Source organism: Rhinopithecus bieti, unplaced genomic scaffold (assembly GCF_001698545.2).
Source record: "Rhinopithecus bieti isolate Rb0 unplaced genomic scaffold, ASM169854v2 scaffold_33326, whole genome shotgun sequence".
Taxonomy (NCBI): Eukaryota; Metazoa; Chordata; class Mammalia; order Primates; family Cercopithecidae; genus Rhinopithecus; species Rhinopithecus bieti.
Genome location: NW_016814921.1, coordinates 933,723 through 945,009, shown reverse-complemented (window position 1 = coordinate 945,009; position 11,287 = coordinate 933,723). Strand labels below are relative to the sequence as shown.

Here is an 11,287-nt window from a genome sequence, read left to right as displayed (position 1 = left end):
ATAAAGAGTTCTGAGATTTGGCCCTAATCTGACCTTTTCTTCATTTTTTTTCTACTTGAGGGACTACAATCTTTATTTTTAAATTTGTTTTATGTTCTCCGAACATTACCTAATGCATAGAAAACTTATAGAACCATTTTTCTCTGTTCTTTGTAAAAGATTACAATTGACTGTTCCTTAAACTGCTTTAATCATTCCTGCCTATGCACCCTCCTCAAAACCCAGTTTAAATTAATTGTTCCTTTTTCAAAATTCCTTATATCCACCTCCCTTGGGAGGGCAATCACCTATCACCCAGGACTACACTTGTGTATGCATATATCTTCCCTATTACAAATCAGGTTCTTTGAGAAAATACAAATGGTAAGAGAGCAGATTTTTGGAGTCAGAGCATTCTCTTTTCAAATCCTTGTTTTGCCCCTTACTGGAAATAAGGGCTGAGTGACCTAGAGCAAATTACTTAACTTCTCTGAGCCTCAGTTTTCTAATCTGCAAAATAGGAGCCATCATTTCACAAGTTTGTAAGACTTAAATTAGACTAAATGCCTGCCTGTACACTGTTCTCTTTTCTCTCTTTCTATATACCTGAAGGCATTATAGGTGCTAGATAAATGTCTGTTTAAAGACCAGACAATATTGTCTTAAACAAATAAACAAAAATACAGACAATATCATCTTTAAAAAAAAAAAGGTCAGGTAAGAAATAAATAAGGCAGTAGAATGGAAGCTTTACAAGGACTCTCTGAGAGAGGATCTCCTCAAGTGTCTCCAGGTTAAATTAAAAGTATATACCCGTACAATTGGTCAGACAGTTTGTGCATGCTACTGGGGATGAATGAACTCCTGTCCTAAATATCCCAGTCTGACTAAAAAAAAGATCATAACTATTATGGTTACATTCATAGTGTCCCAGGTGATTTAGAGAATAAATAAAAATCCATTAAAGAGGTAAAGACATAAAAATGAGAAACATGGACTGGTTTACACATAACACATACAAAGTCTATTATAAAACTAGCATCAGTATCCTTGAATGCAAACCTTTTTCTGAGTATTTAATAATCGCACCCTTTAAAAAACGTACAATAGATATTAAGAGACTTAAACAGATATATAAACATTTTAAAATTAAAACAGCGTAAAATAGTACCTCAAGCTCAATAAGCATTTTATGTATTCTAATCTTAGTATTTATCTGACATGTAAGAAGCAATCTATCTTATTGTATACAATTAGCTCATTGTGTGGATAAAAAGGTAAAACCATTCTGAAACAGGAAACCAATATACTTCCTGTTTAATCAACAAATCTAAACATTTATTCTTTTCATCTATTTATTCTTGCTCTTGTCCACCACAATATGCTACTCACAAGTTCAGTGTAGTTTTATGACAAAGAGAAAATTTTCATGGTTACTTTTGTATCCCCACCCCTTAAAGAAAGGAGGAAAACTGTTTCATACAGAAGGCGTTAATTGCATGAATTAGAACTATCACCTATAAGTGTGGGCTAAGGTAACCAAGAGGGATTTCACCTACATCCATTCAGTCAGTCTTTGGGGGTTTAAAGAAATTCCAAAGAGTCATCAGAAGAGGAAAAATGAAGGTAATGTTTTTTCAGACAGGTAAAGTCTTTGAAAATATGTGTAATATGTAAAACATTTTGACACCCCCATAATATTTTTCCAGAATTAACAGTATAAATTGCATCTCTTGTTCAAGAGTTCCCTATCACTCTCTTTAATCACTACTCACAGTAACCTCAACTCCTGCCACAATGTACAGGATGCAACTCCTGTCTTGCATTGCACTAAGTCTTGCACTTGTCACAAACAGTGCACCTACTTCAAGTTCTACAAAGAAAACACAGCTACAACTGGAGCATTTACTGCTGGATTTACAGATGATTTTGAATGGAATTAATGTAAGTATATTTCTTTCTTACTAAAATTATTACATTTAGTAATCTAACTGGAGATCATTTCTTAATTAACAATGTATTATACTTTCTTAGAATTACAAGAATCCCAAACTCACCAGGATGCTCACATTTAAGTTTTACATGCCCAAGAAGGTAAGTACAATTTTTTATGTTAAATTTCTGTTTTAATAAAATTCAAAGTAATATGAAAAATTGCACAGATGGGATTAATAGCAGCTTATCTGAGGTAAAGAGTAACTTTAATTTCTGTTTTTTTGAAAACCCAAGTTGGATAATGAAGCTTCTATTAAAATAGTTTTACCTATATTTTTTACATATATTTGTGTATCAGTGGGGGTGGGAAGGAAACATAAAAATAATATTCTCACTTTATTGATAAGACAATTTTAAACAAAATGTTGACTTATGGTTTCATTTAAAATGTAAAACTCTAAAATATTTGATTATGCCATTTTAGTATGTAAAATACCAAAATCTGTTTCCAAGAAGCCCAACTTAAAAAATCTTTTCTTGTTTTAGGAAAGGTTCCTAAGTGAGAGGCAGCATAACACTAACTAATAGCACAGACTCTGAGGCCAGATATCTGAAGTGAAATCTCAGCTCTGCCATGTCCTAGCTTTCATGACCTTTGGCAAATTACCTGCTCTCTTTGTGATTCAGTTTCATGTCTACTTAAATGAATAATTGTATATACTTAATACACTTTTGTGAGAATTAGTAAGTAAATGTAAAGCACTCAGAACCGTGTCTGGCATAAGGTAAATACCATATAAGCATTAGCTATTATTAGTAGTATTAAAGATAAAATTCTTACTGAGAAATACAAAGTGAAATTTTGGATTTTTATCTTTTTACCAATAGAACTTGAGACTTATAATGTTATATGACTTATTTCCCAAGATTAAAAGTTTCATTAGGTGGTTTTTGGATTCAGATACAGCATAAGCATAATCATCCAAGTTACATTAGGTGTGCAAAGCTACCTAGTAGCTGTGCCAGTTAAGAGAGAATGAACAAAATTTGGTGCCAGAAAGGGCTTGTACCAGGGTGAATCCAAGCCCAGAAAATAATAGGATTTAAGGGGACACAGATGCAATCCCATTGACTCAAATTCTATTAATTCAAGGGAAATCTGCTTCAAACTACTCTTCCGAAAGATGTAAAGGAGACAGCTTACAGATGTTACTCTAGTTTAAACAGAGCCACGTAATGCAACTCTAGCAACATAAAGACACTAGATGCTGTTTCCTGAAGAAAATTTATCCTCATTGTTCATGCCAAAAATCCCGAATTTGTAGAATTTGTAGAGGTGAATTGAAAGCACAATAGATGGACATATCAGGGGATTGGTATTGTCTTGTCCTACCTTTCCCACTAAAGATTGTTAGAAAGACAATATTATGTGCATAATTTAGGGGGTGGTAGAATTCACTGAAATCTAACAGTTTGAAACCAAAAGTAATGATAAACTCTATTCATTTGCTTGTTTAACCCTCACTGCACATTTACAAAAAATTTTAGAAACTAATAAATTTTTGATTTAATATTTGATTCCAATGATGCTATGTTAATGCTATAATGAGAAAGAACTGAAATCTAATTCTGGCTCTACCTACTTATGTGGTAAAATTCTGAGATTTGGCATCCTTATTTAAAAAATGGAGATGATACTTCACTGCCTACTTCAAAAGATGACTGTGAGACGTAAATGGGCCTATTTTGGAGAAAATTATTTTAAATTATAATATACCACAGAAATATGAAATATTATATATAATATAGAACCAGGAGGCCTGTCCAAAAGTCCTTCCAAAGTACTATAATCTTTTATTTTATTGGGACAAATATTTTTGAAATGCATCTTAATGTAGTGATTGTAGAAAAGTAAAAATTTAGACACACTTAAATGTGTCTTGCTCCAGGCTATATTGAGAGCCACTACTACATGATTATTGTTACCTAGTGTAAAATGTCGGGATTGTGATAGATAGCATCCAAGAGTTCCTTCTGTCTCTTAACATTCTGTGATTCTTAACTCTTAGATGATCAAATATTATAATCATAGAATGTGATTTTTATATTTCCACATTCTAACTCATCTGGTTCTAATGATTTTCTATGCAGAATGGAAAAGTAATCAGCCTACATCTGTAATTTGCATTTAGATGCAGAAATGCTAACATTTTGCAAAGCCAAATTAAGCTAAAACCAGTGAGTCAACTATTACTTAACGCTAGTCATAGGTACTTGAGCCCTAGTTTTTCCAGTTTTATAATGTAAACTCTACTGGTCCATCTTTACAGTGATACTGAGAACAGAGAGAATGGTAAAAACTACATACTGCTACTCCAAATAAAATAAATTAGAAATTAATTTCTGATTCTGACCTCTGTGGAAACTGAGCTGATGATAATTATTATTCTAGGCCACAGAATTGAAACATCTTCAGTGTCTAGAAGAAGAACTCAAACCTCTGGAGGAAGTGCTAAATTTAGCTCAAAGCAAAAACTTTCACTTAAGAGATACTAAGGACTTAATCAGCAATATCAACGTAATAGTTCTGGAACTAAAGGTAAGGCATTACTTTATTTGTTCTCCTGGAAATAAAAACAAAGAAAAAAATGGAAGGGGAAAAGTACCACATTTTAAAATGACATAACATTTTTGGTATTTGTAAAGTACCCATGCATGTAATTAGCCTACATTTTAAGTACACTGTGAACATGAATCGTTTCTAATGTTAGATGATAAACTAACTGGGAAGTATAAGCTACAGAGTTTGCACCTACCATCTACTAATGGACAAGCCTCATCCCAAACTCCATCACCTTTCACATTAACACAAAACTGGGAGTGAGAGAAGGTACTGAATTGAGTTTCATAGAAAGCAGGCAGATTTTATTATATATTTTTCAATTCCTTCAGATTATTTACTGGAATAGTCAATACTGATTACCTGAAATGCTTTTCAAATGGTGTTTCCTTATCATTTGATAGAAGGACTACCCATAAGAGATTTGTCTTAAAAAAAAAAAAAAAAAAAACTGGAGCCATTACAATGGCCAGTGGACTAAACTAACAACAACCTTTTAGAGGCAATCCCACTTTCAGAATAAAGTATTTTAAAACGACAGGAAGCATAAAATATGCAAGGGACTCAGGTGATGTAAAAGACATTCCCTTCTCTCTTTTTATATCCCATCTGCTAAGGTATAAAATTCATGAGTTAACAGGTATCCTAAATAAGCAGTATAAGTATAATAATAGACGTTTCTAAAAGTAACTCCAGTTGTGTCCAAATGAATCACTTATTAGTGGACTGTTTCAGTTGAATTAAAAAAATACACTGAGATCAATGTCATCTAGACACTGATAGATTCAGTTCCTTATCTACAGCAAGAGTTTTACTCTAAAATAGTTAACATCAGAAAACTCATTCTTAACTCGATACAAATTTAAGACAAAACCATGCAAAAATCTGAAAACTGTGTTTCAAAAGCCAAACACTTTTTAAAATAAAAAGATCCCAAGGTATTACAATATTTAAATAATTATGCTTAAGAGGGTACAGAACACTGTAACAGTTTATTTAAAGAGAATACTTATTTAAAGGGAACACTCTATCTCACTTGCTTTTTGTTCCCAGGGTAGGAATCACTTCAAATTTGAAAAGCTGTCTTTTAAGTATCACTTTATATCAAAATATTTCCTCCTTAGGTTATCAACTAGAGGAAGCATAATAGCTCCTTTCAGCAGAGGAGCCTAGTTTCTAAAAACCCAGTCCACAGAACAAAATTTCCAATGTTTAAACTTTCAAAAGTTGATAAATTCACCTGTATTGATACTATGATGGAGTAGGGGTAGGTATAAGTATTTATGAAGATGTTCTTCACACAAATTTCTCCCAAACAGAAGCATGTCCTAGCTTTGGGGAAAATATAAGGAGTTCTAGGCTAGTTCTCTTCTGCTTTGGGGAAAATATAAGGAGATTCACTTAAGTAGAAAAATAGGAGACTCTAATCAAGATTTAGAAAAGAAGTATAATGTGCATATCAATTCATACATTTAACTTAAACAAATATAGGTACATATTCAGAGGAAAAGCGATCAAGTTTATTTCACATCCAGCATTTAATATTTGTCTAGATCTGTTTTTATTTAAATGTTTATTTGCACCCAATTCAGGGAAAAAATTTTTGTGTTCATTGACTGAATTAACAAATGAGGAAAATCTCAGCTTCCATGTTACTATCATTTGGTATCATAACAAAATATGTAATTTTGGCATTCATTTTGATCATTTCAAGAAACTGTGAATAATTAATATGCTTGGTAAGCTTGAAAATAAAGGCAACAGGCCTATAAGACTTCAGTTGGGAATAACTATATATAAGGTAAACTACTCTGTACTTTAAAAAATTGACATGTTTCTTTTACAGGGATCTGAAACAACACTGATGTGTGAATATGCTGATGAGACAGCAACCATTGTAGAATTTCTGAACAGATGGATTACCTTTTGTCAAAGCATCATCTCAACACTGACCTGATAATTAAGTGCTTCCCACTTAAAACATATCAGGCCTTCTATTTATTTAAATATTTAAATTTTATATTTATTGTTGAATGTATGGTTTGTTACCTATTGTAACTATTATTCTTAATCTTAAGATTATAAATATGGATCTTTTAAGATTCTTTTTGTAAGCCCTAAGGGCTCTAAAATGGTTTCACTTAAATTATTTATCCCAAAATATTTATATTATGTTGAATGTTAAATATAATATATATGTAGATTGGTTAATAAAACTATTTAATAAATTTGATAAATATAAACAAGCCTGGATATTTGTTATTTTGGAAACAGCACAGAGTAAGCATTTAAATATTTCTTAGTTACTTGTGTGAACTGCAGTATGGCTAAGATGCTTACACAAGTCACTCTTCCTCTGAAGAAATATGTAGAACAGAGATGTAGACTTCTCAAAGGCCCTTGCTTTGTCCTTTCAAGAGTTGATCAGACCCTTAGTTCTGGTCTGAGAATATCTCTTAGTAGATTATATTTTCCTTCTTCTTAAACAAAATGCCAAACACAAACATTCTTGAAACTCTTCATAGATTTGGTGTGGCTACGAATTCTCCATTATCTTACAACTTGCCCAGTGCCATGAGGAGGCTCACCTGTATGGCCTATATCAAAGGTCTTCCCTGCCCTTTGGCTTTCCATTGGGTCCTGCCACTGGGGAGCGCTGGTAGGAACTCTGAGGAACATAAGAGATTCCTCTGACTCCCTCCTTGTGGAATAGACCCAGGATGGCTGTGCCTCTCAACCAAAGAACCCAGATTGCCTCAAGGTGGCACTCTGGATACTTTTTCCTTCTGAGTGATTCTGGTAATCTTCCCTTCCACTTCTCTCTTTAAACCTAGGGAGGGTGGTACGTGTGCTGTTAGCAACTCCAGGGTAATTTTACCATCCCTTGCAGTTTCCCTGTACTCTGACCATAGCTTTTTAAATAGTCCTTTTATTAAATCCTCCTTTTAATTGAGTATGCCATCTGTTTCCTGCTGGGACTCAGATACAGTAATTGTATCAGAAATAGTCTCAGAAAAGAGACCCTCAAAATAGGATTCTGGGACTGGTTGTCCACATATTCAAGGAACACAAGGATAATAGGAAATGGGAAATCTAAGCATCATGATTACTCAGCTTATCATCAATAGTAGCATGGGATGAAATGCAGATGGAGGGCAAGATGTTGTGAGGTCAAATGGCTGTGGCACTTAGTTGCTACAGAAACAATAGTTATAAAAATTATGATTACCTAGATTCTTTTGATGATGATGACCCCAGACAGAGAATAAAGGGAAAAAAAGTTATCAACATACAATTAAAAACATACATGGGCAACCAGAATGCCTCTTCAGCAGCTTTGAAGGAGTTGTTCCTCTCTTCAAAACTGCTAAAGAGTGGAAGTAAAAGGGACCCTTCTCATTAAATACCTCACTTGGAAGATTTTTTTTTTCACATCTCATCCATTAAATCTTATCTTGGGCAGTTTTAAGGCCTTAGTGCTCAATGAGGCATTCTTCTACCAGGTGAGCCGAGATTGTGCCACTGCACTCCAGCCTGGGTGACAGAGCAAGACTCTGTCTCAAAATAAATAAATAAATAAATTATGCGACCTGCTAACGTTCTCTCTCTCTCTCTCTCTCTCAAAATTAAGTTAGGTGGCAGGGGAAAACAATAAACGTCTCCAACATAGGATTCAAGTGTATTTATAAGATACAGACTTTAACTGATATAATATGTACAAGAAAACAAAGCATCGTGTCTAGATAATAGATGAAAAGATAAATTTTTGTAGAAAATTGAATTATATTTTAAAAAATCAATTGAACATTCCAGAACTAAAAAATACCACCTGTGAAATCAAGAAATCACTAGGTGTGCTTAATGGCATACAGGATGTAGCAAAAGACTGTATTAGTGATCTATAGATAAGACAATAAAAAATATCCAAAAGGAAAAAAAGGTATATAAAGAAAAGAACAAAGTAACAGACAGGTAATCAGTGTCATTAAAAAAAGAAAAAACAAGAGGAGAGGAAAGAAGGAATGGTGAAAGATGTAACGGCTGGTAATTTTTGTAACCAAATGAAAAGACATCTATCTACATATTAAAGGTCGGTAAAATCCAAGCAGAATAAATACAAAACAGCAATAGCAAAGCACATTCACAGACAACCCTCAAATCCATACATAGGCAAATCACAATTAAACTGCTGAAAAGTAAAGAAAAAAGGCAGCTAACTGAAAAAAAGCACTGCCATCACAAAGCAACAATATATTTGTCAGCAAATGTTTCAGCAAAATATATGAAAGTTGGGAAAACAACGGAATGACATACTTAATTTAAAAAAAAAAATTGGCAAACTAGAATTCTGCACCATAAGTCCTCAGAAAAGGTAAAACAGACACTTCAGGCAACAAAAGCTGAGAAAACTGAGCAAAAGCAGACTGGAACCATAAGAAGTACTAAAGAAATAATTAAATAATTTTAGGCTGAAGAAAAAAATCCAAATGAAGCACAGAAGTGTAAAAATGAAACAAAGAGCACTATACAGTGTAGACAGAAAGTTACTAGATAAGGAGACAATAGGTCTTGGGGCATTTTAACATATGCACAAGTAAAATATTTGACAAAATAAATAAGGGCAAAAGATGATAAATGGCATTAGAATGTTGCAGGATCCTTGCATTACTGGAGAAGTATTAAACTAATGAATTTAAGATAGACGGCAATAAGTCAAAGCTTCATGTTATAATCGAAGGTAACTCCTAAAATAATACATATTGAGTATCCCTTATCTGAAATCTTGGGACCAGAGGTGTTTTAAATTTTGGATTATTTTGGATTTTTGAATATTTGCGTTATATTTACTACTTAAGCATCCCTAAACTGAAATCCAAAATGCTCAGATGAGTATTTCCTTTGAGCATGATCTTTGAGCATCACGTCAGGGCTCAAAATGTTTGGGATTTTGGAGCATTTTGGATTTTGAATTTTTGGATTAAGGATGTTCAACCTGTATAAATGAAAAGCAATAAAGAAGAAAATGTATTATAATACTAATAATCCTAAAAATAAGGCAAGAAAGAATGAAGAGAGGAATAAAGGCAAGAAAAGGAAAATAGCCACAATGAGACAAACAGAAAACAAATAGCAAGAAGGCAGACTTAAACCAAACTCTATGTCATTGTCATTAAATACAAATGAACTATAAACTCCAATTTAAAAAGATTGTAAGATAAAATAAAAATCAAACCCAATTACACACTGTTTACAAAAAACATATTTTAAATAAAAGGACAAAGGATTAAAACAAAAAGGAAAAGGGAATATAATCTGGTGGGTGCCCCTATGGGACAAAGCTTACAGAGGAAGGAAAAGGCAGGAATCTTTGCTGTTCTGCAGCCTCCGCTGGTGATACCCAGGCAAACAGGGTCTGGAGTGGACCTCCAGCAAACTCCAGCAGACCTGCAGCAGAGGGGCCTGTTAGAAGGAGAACTAACAAACAGAAAGGGATAGCATCAACATGAACAAAAATGATGTCCACTCAGACACCCTATCTGAAGGTCACCAATATCAAAGACCAAAGGTAGATAAATCCACGAAGATGGGGAGAAACCAGCGCAAAAAGGCTGACAATTCCAAAAATCAGAACGTGTCTTCTCCAAAAAATCACAATTCCTTGCCAGCAAGCGAACAAAACTGGATGGAGAATGAGTTTGATGAATTGACAGAAGTAGGCTTCAGAAGGTGGGTAATAAACTCCTCAAAGCTAAAGGAGCATATTCCAACCCAATGCAAGGAAGCTAAGAATCTTGAAAAATGGTTAGAGGAATTTCTAACTAGAATAACCAGTTCAGAGAAGAACATATGACCTGATGGAGTGGAAAAACACAGCATGAGAACTTTGTGAAGCATACACAAGTATTAATAGCTGAATCAATTGAGCGGAACAAAGGATATCAGAGATTAAGATCAACTTAATGAAATAAACTGTGAAGACAGATTAGAGAAAAAAAAAAAAAGGAATGAACAAAGCCTCCAAGAAATATGGGACTACAAGAAAAGATCAAGCCTACGTTTTATTGGTGTACCCGAAAGCAACGGGGAAAATGGAACCAAGTTGGAAAACACTCTTCAGGATATTATCCAGGAGAACTTCCCCAATCTAGTAAGGCAGGCCAACATTCAAATTCAGGAAATACAGAGAACACCACAAAGATACTCCTCGAGAAGAGTAACCCCAAGACACATAATCATCAGATTCATCAAGGTTGAAATGAAGGAAAAAATGTTAAGGGCAGCCAGAGAGAAAGACAGAAGAAAGAGTATCAGCGATTGAAGATCAAATGAATGCAATGAAATGAGAAGAGAAGTGTAGAGAAAAATGAGGAAAAAGAAATGAACAAGCCTCCAAGAAATTTGGGATTGTGTGAAAAGACCAAATCTATGTCTGCTTGGTGTGCCTGAAAGTGAGGGGGAAAACGGAATCAAGTTGGAAAACACTCTTCAGGATATCATCCAGGAGAACTTCCCCAACCTAGTAAGGCAGGCCAACATTCAAATTCAGGAAATACAGAGAACGCCACAAAGATATTCCTTGAGAAGAGCAACTCCAAGACACATAATTGTCAGATTCACCAAAGTTGAAATGAAGGAAAAAATGTTAAGGACACCAGAGAGAAAGGTCAGGTTACACACAAAGGGAAGCCCATCAGACTAACAGCAGATCTCTCAGCAGAAACTCTACAAGCCAGAAGAGAGTGGGGGCCAATA

The 11,287-nt window shown here is 34.0% G+C and overlaps 1 protein-coding gene across 1 annotated transcript; it reads left to right on the top strand.

Annotated features, from left to right (window-relative positions):
• The first annotated feature begins 1,489 nt into the window (after positions 1–1,489).
• On the top strand, positions 1,490–6,777 carry IL2 (interleukin 2). Its single transcript, XM_017852597.1, has 4 exons — positions 1,490–1,923; positions 2,014–2,073; positions 4,367–4,513; positions 6,381–6,777. The coding sequence occupies exons 1-4, from the start codon at positions 1,777–1,779 to the stop codon at positions 6,489–6,491; spliced, it is 465 nt and encodes a 154-aa protein (XP_017708086.1). The 5' UTR covers positions 1,490–1,776; the 3' UTR covers positions 6,492–6,777.
• The last annotated feature ends 4,510 nt before the right edge of the window (positions 6,778–11,287 follow it).

What these genes read in the sequence shown, in the direction of transcription:
- IL2 (XM_017852597.1), top strand. Translation starts at nt 1,777, where the DNA reads ATGTACAGGATGCAACTCCTGTCTTGCATTGCACTAAGTCTTGCACTT. An exon ending in TGATTTTGAATGGAATTAAT is followed by an intron (nt 1,924 to 2,013) that starts GTAAGTATATTT and finishes ATACTTTCTTAG; the next exon opens with AATTACAAGAATCCCAAACT. An exon ending in TAATAGTTCTGGAACTAAAG is followed by an intron (nt 4,514 to 6,380) that starts GTAAGGCATTAC and finishes TTTCTTTTACAG; the next exon opens with GGATCTGAAACAACACTGAT.